At 40.4% G+C, this 10955-nt stretch overlaps 1 protein-coding gene across 3 annotated transcripts in view; it reads right to left on the reverse strand.

Moving 5' to 3' along the window:
• The window catches only part of MYH15 (myosin heavy chain 15), a 67502-nt gene extending 61967 nt beyond the window's left edge, over window positions 1–5535 (reverse strand). For 2 of the 3 annotated variants that reach the window (XR_006175216.2, XM_024103403.3), the window contains exons 1-3: window positions 5357–5534; window positions 2104–2247; window positions 740–843 (exon numbers count right to left, since the gene is read on the reverse strand). Coding sequence is in view for 2 of the 3 variants with exons in the window: in XM_024103403.3 (XP_023959171.1) it covers window positions 740–843; window positions 2104–2194 (195 nt within the window). In the remaining variant the exon portion in view is untranslated. Of the gene's footprint in view, window positions 1–739; window positions 844–2103; window positions 2248–5356 lie in introns of all 3 variants that reach the window. The other variant, XM_042853575.2, reaches the window with a different exon arrangement.
• Between the last annotated feature and the right edge of the window lie 5420 nt (window positions 5536–10955).

Consider the following 10955-nt stretch of genomic DNA (forward strand, 5'->3'; position numbering starts at 1 on the left):
TCTATTGTATTTTTTAACCAGTAGAAACTAAGCATTACTATTTTTTATTTATTTATATTCTGATACCACCCAGAGGCCTGAACTGAGATGGTGGCCCCATTGCACAAATATAGAGGGACAAACAGTCCGTGTCCCGATCCAACTACACAGGACAGATGGGGAAAACTCCACAGGGTCAGAGGGAAAACAAAGGAGGGGATGCAGCTTGCTCAAAGGTCACAGAGAAGGTCAGTGGCAGAGCCAGGAATAAGACACAGGTCTCCTCAGTTTCAGTACAGCACACCCTGCGCACTACACGACACCACCTCCCTGGCAGGCTCTTTTACTGAAATGTCAAGTGATTCTCTCAGACCACACACATTTCTGATTCTTTGGGACCAGAGAAGAAATTTTCCCAGCATGAGGAAATTCTTCAGATCAACCTGTCCTACATACATGATGTTGTTCACTGTTAGAGGTAACAGATGTCAGATGAGCACGAGGCATAAGAACAGGGAAAGACAGACAGAGGTGGTAAAATATAAGTTGTATGATCTTGGAAATCACTAAGTACAATGCAGTTTAATTTTTTCCCTCTGGGATAGGATTGGTCAGTTGCGTACTTTGCTCTTCAATACCAAAAAAGAGAAAAAAATGTACAGAAAAAAAAATCACACACATGGGCTGTGGTTATTAACTGGTTTGATTCTGTTTACACCAATCATCCACATTGATAGACAAATGGAAAAATGTTCCATACCTTTCCATCCACAGTCTCAACAGTGACTTTGCCACCGCTGCTCTCTTTAATATCAGCTTCAATATAAGCGTTCTTTTCATCAGGAATCCAACACCTTTTCTTCCCTATGGAATCAAACAGGTAATGATTCACCATATTATATGGCTATTGAGTAATATTGCTAAGATTACTTCCATACCACAAGCATACTGAAACCTTAGGCCATAACACACAGTCAAACCAAAAGTGCTTTACGTCCACCAATAGCCATGGGAGCTGCATGTGTAGTTGTGAGGTATAAAGTCCCTTAATATTACTTTTATGTTTCCCATTTGCAAATTCAACTTTTCCCTTCTATAGAGCCTTTCCTCAGGGTATGCAAAACATTCCACAAATGTTAATTAAGCCTCAACACCCCTGGAGAAAGGTAGGCATCATCACCAACTTACAGATGGGGAAACCATGGCACAGATGTTAAGTATCTTCTCCAAAGTCATCCAACAAACCACTATCAGAACTAAGAATAGATCCCATGTTTCTTGCTTCCCAGCCATGTGGCATAATCACACTTTCACATTCTTTGAATTATGTCTACTACTGTTTGTCCTGTAAATCATTAATAGCAATAACAATGTGTGTCCAGCTACTCGCATCTCCTTTCCTGGGCTAGGAGTAACTGGACTAGCTCCAAGTTGTCTAAAAACTATTACTTTTTACTATGGAATAGTACAAATAATTTATTGATATACACAATAAATCCCTCCTCATCTATGCATTTATACTCTCACTCATTACGCTACCTCAAGATCCTCTATGAATGTGTTGCAAGAAAAATAAGTTATAGGAAACAAATCTTACAAAGTGAGGCCTGCAGACTAAATTCAAATCATACACTGTCAGTAAAAAGTTAAGTCTGTGTACACAGAGTAGATTTCAGGTGGACATGTAGACAATAGAAATACAAAGGAGGAAAGGATAGCTCAGTGGTTTGAGCATTGACCTGCTAAACCCAGGGTTGTGAGTTCAATCCTTGAGGAGGCCATTTAGGGATCTGGGGCAAAAATCTGTTTGGGGATTGGTCCTGCTTTGAGCAGGGGGTTGGACTAGATGACTTCCTGAGGTCCCTTCTAACCCTGACATTCTATGATTCTATTAATGTACAGGTAGTATAAATATAGATGCATTAGTCAGACCACAGTAATCAATGTTTTTATTACAGTAGTATCAGTGTGCTACACATTTTAAATATACAAATATGAAAGAGTCCCTCTCCTGAAGAACTTACAGTTGCAAAGTTCCTAATTTGTAAATCCAATTAAGTATTCAGTTCACCAACTATTTCAGGTTAACAGGCCCAGAGCAGAGGAAAACATATTCTGTCTTACCATCAAATGCCACAGTTTGTAATATCATTATCTCCTTCTCGCTCTTCCTGAGGAAAGGTGAAGCCTCCCCGAATTCCGACATGTCCATCATCTTGGCGAGTTCTCTAGACAGTGCAGCCCAAAGAGAGAAGAAAAGGATCTAGTCTACAAAATAGAAAATACTCCCGTTTTACAACAAATCTGAGATATGATCCAAAACATACAGAAAAAAATGATAGGGATTAAAGCTGTCAAGGGGGCCTGTAATAAGGGTGGCTACAAATTTCAAATGCAAATTTAACAAGTCAACTAAAGATTCTGGGCCACATTGTGTCCTCAGTTCACCTCTTCCCTTGCAAGCTCTTGGAAGTCAATAGAGTAGTAGCCATAGTTGTGGATCACAATTTTCTCCATGGGAGAATTTGGTCTAGCCTTTTTTTCTGGCACAAATGGTAAACTATCATTTTAAACCAGAGTTCAGAAGACAAATGGAGCTGTGAGCTCCTGTATGTGAAAACTGATGCACTTCAGTCCTGCTTGAGTCATTCACAATCAAGTGGGGGGGGGGAAGAGTTTCAAAACCGCTCAACGTTGCCTAATTCTTGAAGTCCGTGGGAGTTTGCTGAGCTCTTTTGAAAATTCCATTCCTTCTTCCTAGGATTGCTTACCTGCTAGATGTTCCAAGTATGGTTCCATGTAAATACATTTTCTTGACATGCAGATTAAATGGGATTCAGTATTTTATTTTCAAAGCCCATTTTAAGACAATGGCTTTATGGTCTTTCTGATTCTGCCTAATGGTCAAGCTTAATATGTACTTTTGTTTTCGCTGATGCGATCTGCCAAAAAATGTGAGATGTGGGAAGCCAAACAAACATTTGTGTCTTATCCATTTTGCTTATCTAAATATTTGTTTGTCATTATAATTCTGAAGATAAATGCTGTAGTCTGTGCTCAAACCGAATTCTAACCGGACTGAACAGGAGTTTTGACTGAGCAAGAACTATAGGATTAGACTGTCCATGAGAGTTCTTTTTCAGACCATATTAGAGGTATTAAGAAGTCAAAGAAAAGTTATTGGGGATTGAAATGACCCCAACGCTGAAAAAAAGACAGCATGTGAGGTATGTTAGTGTAAAAGAGACTAACAGAAAACAGTCTACTCCCGAAAAGTTTTCAGTCACATTTAACAGATTTTCTCTCTCTATTTTCTTTTACTCAAGATGCCAAAATTATACACTTTTTTATGCCTGTACAGTTGATTCTTGCAACAGATATTCACTTCAGAAGCTTTATTGATTGTGCCAGGGCCAGAAGCTAAAGAAAAATTTGCAGGAGGCCGAAGTTAAGCAAGACTATCTTTGCGGTTTCAGGTTTTTATTATTTTTGCTTATTTATTTTACAGGATTCTTATGAAGCCAAAAAGTCTCCTCCAAGCAAGAATACAAACAAGGCAGCTGTGTCTCCAGAGCTCTCAGTTCTAGCTGCCACATAGTAATCTCTCTCTTTCTCCTGAAACTAGCCTAGGCTCTTGTAAAGATTCTGAGCCCACCTAGGCTTCACTGCTGACAATTACTTCAGTGTCACTCTGAGCTGACTGAAAAGTCCTGCAGTGATTTAACTTCATGATCCTCATAACACCATCTGAATTGCTAGGGCCTCTCCTCCCGGGGGAGGGGTGCATCATGGTGGCAGGAAAAGACCTCTCATGGCACCCAGGGTATGTCTACACTGTAATTAAACACCTGTGGCTGGCCCCTGTCAGCTGACGTGGGCTCCTGGGGCTGTAAAATTGTTGTGTTGCAGTTAAGGCTGGAGCCTGGACTCTGGAACGCAGGGAGGATCCCCCAGCCCGAGCCCCAAAGCCTATACAATAATTTTCAGACCAGCAGCCAAAACCCAGGGAAGCCTAAGTCAACTGATATAGGCCAGCCACAGGTGTTTAGTTGCTGTGTAGACATACCCCAAGAGACTCATGAAACAGAATTGTGACAAGACTATGTGTGTCATTCCATGTTAAATGTGTGACTAAAAGTGTGGCCACTTCTATATTAGCCCAGTATATGATTTTATAAGTCTAAAATATAAAAATAAACTATTTCTATACCATTCACATTATATATATTTTTGCTACCAGGCTTCTTTCTTAGTTCTAGGTGCACTACTGAGCTACACCCTGCCAACTCTTAGTAAACACAGGGCAAGCACATAAGTTAGGCAATTTAGACTATTACAAAAGCAGCACTGCTAAGATTAGGGGGCATGATCCTGCAAGACATCTGCATGAGAAGATCCCATTTACTTTAAGTGGGGTTCTGTGAATGGAGGGCTTGCAAATTTGGGCCCTTGTATGTATATAGAATGCAACATCTTTTAGGAGTCTACATGACCAAATCATTATAAGACAAGGAAGTGAGGTTATTGTTCAGTCCGTTGCATCTACAAAAATATTTTTTAAGTTACCATAACCAGCAAATGTTAGCTTGAAACAAATATTCTGAAATCTGGGAAACCTAGATCTCAGTCCATCCTAATCAGTAAAAAAATACTACTACTACTTCACACTTGTATAGTACCTTTCATCTGAGGGACTCAAAGCACTATATAAGCATTAGCTAAGCCCCACAACACCCCTGGGAATTCCGTTATATCCATTTTCTAAACGGAGTAACTGATATACAAAGAAATTAAGCGACTCATCCAATATCATCTATAAATCAGTAGCAGAGCCAAGATTAGAAAGCAAGAGCACTAGTTTACCAGCCCTGCCTTTGCTTTAGCCACTAGACTACACAGCCAGTGAAGTCTGATTTGCAGACGCAATGAAGGTAATCACAGTATACATTCGAAATGGTACCCAACGATTCTCAAAGGATTGCAGCTCAGGTCAGTCTTAAGAATTCCTTGGGTAGCTGAACTGCTTGCAAGTTTGAACTACATAATTCATAATCTTCCTGGGAACATGGAAAATGTGACTTGCATATAATAGCTGATCCAGCCACCAGCTGCATAATAATGAGGAACCTGCAGTTTTGGCTCTTCCAGTTGGCTAAATGAATAAGCAAACATTAGATAGAGAACATTTCAAGAGCAAGACATGTTTGCTACCTTACCATTAAGACAGTACCCCAGGGTTATTAATAGAGTGCTGTGTATTTATTGACATCACTACTAAAACCTTAAGCTGGTAGCAGCATAAAAACCAATGATACAACTGTAGAGCATAGTTGACTATAAGTAAGTACGCTTAGCAGTAAAAGAGATAGGTACCTACCCTGTAAAGCAAAGAAGAAAAGTATCAGGATTCTGCTTGATGCAGACTTTTTATACACCTTCCTCAAGGTCACTGGTGGTGATAACAATTTAAAGGCATCAGTAGTTTCCCTTTGTTTCTATATTTGTCTGCTGGGTCCTGGAAGAGGCGGCAATGCTACAGCAGTGTACATGTGAGGGTATGATTCTGGAGACTGGGGGGGTGGGGGTGGAGTGGCATGCTATTGAGTTGCTTCCCTATCCACTCCATTCTTGCTGGATGACTTCATGGAATAACTCCTATCCTTGCCAAACTGCCTGTATTTTAATAATGGCAAGTGTTACTTTTTCTGAGAACCAAATTGCAGTTGGCTAAAAAGAGAAATAAGAAAATTCAGATGTCATTACTTTGGAAAATGAATTGCCCACCTTTCTTATATAAAAGATAAGTGATCACAAGGTGCTTTAGGTTCTATGTGCGTCTAGTGACTATGGAACAAATATACACTGTCCGCAAATAACAAAGCTAGGAACTGATCCTGGGGCTTCTGAGATCTCCAGTACCTTAAGCACCAAACGATCCTTACTCTTACTTTGATGGCCCCAGAGCATTAAAATCAGGCTCAAGGACTTTGCAATTCCCAATTGTACGCAATGGCTAGAGAATGAAGATAGTGAAGAATATAATGTTCCTATCTAAAAAGTTAAACAGCAGATAGTACTTAAAACACCCATCATCCTTGGTAGTGTGAAATTAAGGGTGGATGTCGAGTATTGTGCTTCAAGAAATAGTCCAGGATCAGGCCTTCTTGTGGTAAACTCAATTCCTGGACAGTGGAAATAGCCTAACAAGTTCAATTAAATGAACCAAAATCCCTGCAAATATTGAGATATCCAGGTTTATTAGGTTCACCAGCATACCAAGTTATCTGGGTATCTGGGTTCCAGTATAAGTTGAATGTATGTACTAGTGGAATGTGAAAGTTGCAGATAATGATAGTTGACTACAAGACAAGTAAGATAACGGGGCTCTGAAGAGTTTAGTTGGAAAACTGAATTCCAAGAGTTAAAAAACTTAAAAAAACATCCAATGTTATATTCCTAGATTTACATTGAGGCGATTATTTTTGTTTGTAATCAGACCGGAATAATGACTTACAAATTGAATCTGCTCTTTTAAAGCTGCTGCCCTGATGGAACAGACAAGGACAGGTTACAAAGACAAGGGGAACGCATGAGAAGAGCTAGGCTCACAGAACAGATAAATGAATAGAGGAGATGTTGATGTGCTATGCTTTGAGAGTGTGTGAGCTTTACGGACAGGCTATGCTGAGTGTTCCAGGAGGGGAGGGAACATCAATCCATACAGGGGAGGTTACCAATACCAAGTGATACAGAAGCAATATTCCTTAACTAGAAACTATGTCCAGTTGGGTTAAAGGAGTTAAGGAGATAAAAGGCAAAAGTTTCAATATGCTGTTCAATTTGGTTGCATTCATACAAGCAACATGCATTTGAACACAAAGCTAGCTACGTGTGCCATGTCCCCTAAAGGCCAAGCTGCTGTGGCAGACGTGTTCTTCACATTTCCATTGACCCAGTTTCATTTCACCCCCTCTCTCAAACCAGTGCTCTAGAACTACTTAGCACTTCTCAACATGAAAACACTGATACATAATAATCCACACCACATGAGGGGGGATAAGAAACTTGCCTAAGACCACAAAAGAAGTCAGTGGCAGAGCTGAAAGGACAACTCATCTGTTCCTGGCTCCGACTCTTGTACCTAGAACACGTGACAACCATTTACTACAGTTTTTTTCTCCTCCAGATCAATCCCATACTCCAGCTATCTTGTGGTCAGGCCTCAAAAGGTTTGTTCTAAGGCCCTGCATTTTGTAATTTATTGTTTTATATCTGGCTCAGAACAAACCAATTTGATTGTCTGGATTTAGATTATTTAGGTGAATAATGAATGAATGACCCTGTAAAACTTGATTGGATGCTCCTGATAGTGCAAGGCAAAACATGATAGATTGTATGCATGGCCCCAATTAATGTTTATGGGGAGGCGCTTAATCTGCTATTGAAGCCTGGGAATGCTATAGCATTTCACATCACTCATGGCTGCGGGCGTAATACACACATGCTCTCTCCTCATGTCTCCTTTCATACTCCGTTAGTAACTATATTTCCAAACACAGAATTAAACATTAACAGCTTCTTATGTTAAAAAAACCACCTATTAGAACCATTGTATTATTTTTACGTCTTCTGTTCTGCACATATTCATCCTCCTTACACCTGTGTTCATGAGGAGGGCAGACAAATGGCTGTTTCAGCAGCTGATGCCAATGCCATTTCATGGTTTGTGTCACTTGAAAGTGGCATAGGTAGCACTGGGTCCATCCAGGATGATCAATCTGTTTTCCTTGCAAATGCTGACATGGTTGGTCACTGCTCAGTTGTTATTCTTGCCTTGTTGGGCTTCTCTCTCTTTTGTTTTACTACTCACTAGAATAGACAACTTGATTACGTTTGGTAACAATGACAAACAAGGGCATTAGCCCCTGCAAAGCTACATTTAGAAAGGTTAATACTGCTCACTAGTTCTTTAACAGATGGTTAGGTTTGGAAAAGGAGGAACTTTGATAAAGTGCACTTGTGACTAACCTATTTTTAATAACATTACATATTGGAGAAGAATGCCATGGTATTTATCTTCTCTAGAGCCAGATAGTGTCAACATGGATGCCATGATCTTAGAGAGGTTGTCATCTGGTTTGTGTAAAAGCCCCATTTATGACACCTTACTGTTTTCTAAAACACAAAATGCATCTGATCAAGGGCTGGCTGTCCCTTAAAACATGACATGCATAATAAAATCTGTTCTTTAATAGCATGCCTTGGCAATAAAATAGCTTGTACTACTGAAGACAGCTCTGCAAGTTAGAGGGATGCTATTGCTAACAAATAGATATTTGGAGGCTGTGTCTTTTGATTCACAATTCCTTGGTCACTCCATAGAGTAAGCTGTAAAAGAGTATCCCATAGCGAGGTGCACCTACCATAGCTGTATCTGAAGAGATTTAGAGCCCATTGTTTACCCAAGGGCCCAGCTAGGTCTTTGCTCATTGCTGCTGGTGCATTCACAAGTGAGGGGTGTTGTATTAATTTAGATGGAATATATGGGCCCAAAGAATCAAAGGTGCTGATATGACCTTGTCACCGTCCAACATGAAACAGTTATAAACAAGGATTGGTATACAAAGACCTCAAGCTGCTGAGTATCATGACAAACACATTATAAATCAGAGGTGCTGGGCCAATTTTTCTAGTGGGGTGCTGAGAGCCATTGAACCAAACTGTAAACTCTGTATGTGACGGAAACCACTTCAAGCCAGGGGATGTGGCAGCACCCCTAGTTCCAGCACCTATGTTATAAATCCTTTTTAACCTTTTATTAAAGATACAGGAAAAGAAGAAAAAACAGTTCAAGCCTTTGAAATGTAAAGTGTTAAGCAACACTTTCATTTTAACATCCCTCATTCCCTTTCACTGGAGTAAATTTTTAGATGGATATCCTCTCCCCTTGTTTGACAGTCTTTTAGATGGTATTACCATTATATATGATAATACTGTCTTTGGAGAGACGAGAAGAAGTTAGTTGAGATGGGTTGGAGCTGTTATTGTTAAAGTCTGATTCCATTTTCTACAAGACAAGAGAAGACAAACACACACAAGAGGGGAGAGAAAAGAACAACAAAGACAGAAAATGCAGCTTCTGTCTCTGGTGTTGATTTTCACTTGCAACCTCACTTCTGGAGAAACACAGACACAGCACACAGCCTTATCAGGCATTCTGAAACGTGGCAAACTTGAACCAGCATCGGGCTTTTGAGGGCATTGCACTTAGCTGCCTTTCTGGCCACAAGTTCACAGCAGTGCTGCAAAATATATAATCTTAGCTGGCTAAGCCAGACCCTTCTTAAACAGAAGGTAAAAGGAGAGGAATAGGAAAGAGACACAATAAAGCGGGGAAGGAAAAAAGACACATGGGGTGTGTGGGGAGAACAACAAAGTCTCACATCCCAGGTAGTGTTTGGGATTTAGCCAGAGCTGGTGAAGATGGTGATGTCATCTGAGTCCCTCTCATGGCCCAGTCTGGTCAGGACAATGAAGGCCCAACAGGGTTACAATAGAGCCCGGGTTCCTTGGAGAAGGTGAGGCTGACAGCTATCATGACACAGCTCACTCTTTTCACCTTTTCAGTCAGTCACCATTGAGGTAGTGAGCTTTTCCCCCAAAGTCTCTTTTTGAGGACCTCAGGAAGGAGTGATGGGTGAAATAGCCCTCCCATTATTTTGTCCCCTAGTTAGGCCTGACTTCCAACACAACAGTTTTGTTTCATTGATTTCCAGTCCCACTCTTCTCTTACTTACCAGACATGGTCCTAACATAGTCCTTCAGGTATATCAGTGGGCCTTTTTTGTTTGGACTAATTCAATCTGTTCCCTTTTTGCACCTTTCCCCATCAACATTTGTTAGAGATTATTGTGACACTTTATAAACTTTTATCCACTTTCCCACAGTTAGGCTCACAAGTGGGGTAAATTTGTAGGCTCAATTATTACAACAGGAGACAAATGAGAAGAAAGAGATCAAATGAACTAGAGTAGTCTGGTGTGCTTTTTCAGAGACAAAGATCATCTCACAGTAGTCATTCCATGGGGAGAAAAATGTTCAAGTCACATAGAAAGGGAAATTCCTGGGCATTATGAATGTATCGGTCCTCTTTCCTGTTGTGGAGAATCTTGGTTTAATTCTTTAAGGATTTGTACTCTTTAAGATAGTTTTGGGAAGGGACAGTAAGAGGAGTCAGAGATAAGACTGTTGCAGAAAGGAGGGAAAAAAGCTAAACACTTGGGTGGGAGGGGAAATCAGTACCTATTCTTTTTAAGAGGGTTCAGGAGCTTATCTGCCTACACAATTATGCTCTGCTACACCAGTAAAATTAAGCATGACAAAACTGACATTATTATACACACAAAATTAAATTACAAAACATGATTGTTGTTTTAGGAATGTGTAAGACTGCTAGATCAAATCATTAGCACTGAGGGGTTTTTTGCACGCCTCCCTGCATTTCATCGAGAAGAAGCAGGCATGCTAGACAGCTTTCTAGGAGAATATTGAGTCAAATGGTAGCAATGACAAGTACTCCCAGGTCTTTCTACCCACTATAGAGAAATAAATTTCATGTCTGAAGAGTTAAAATGGCATCCGTTTAAATTATGTCCAACTTTTACAACTTTGCTGCTAGCTAGATCAGTTCCCTGTTGTGTAGCAAGCAAGCTACTACTGAGAAATATATCTGCTCCTGCCCTCCAATGTATTCAGGCCCTACCCATTGGGAAACAGTCCCTCAGGTCCCATACTGGACAATCAGATCCTTTCTGGGGGATAATAATACCTTCCCCGTCTGTTCCTGTTAATCAAGACACAAAAAAGCTAGATTCCAAATGCTAAGCAGATATGAAGCAGTGCTCAGCGGTGGTTGCCAGGCTGCTCAGTGAGTGTCACCTGCAACAGCATCCTTTTTTGAATGACCACATGCAGCT

Source organism: Chrysemys picta, chromosome 1, assembly GCF_011386835.1.
Source record: "Chrysemys picta bellii isolate R12L10 chromosome 1, ASM1138683v2, whole genome shotgun sequence".
Taxonomy (NCBI): Eukaryota; Metazoa; Chordata; order Testudines; family Emydidae; genus Chrysemys; species Chrysemys picta.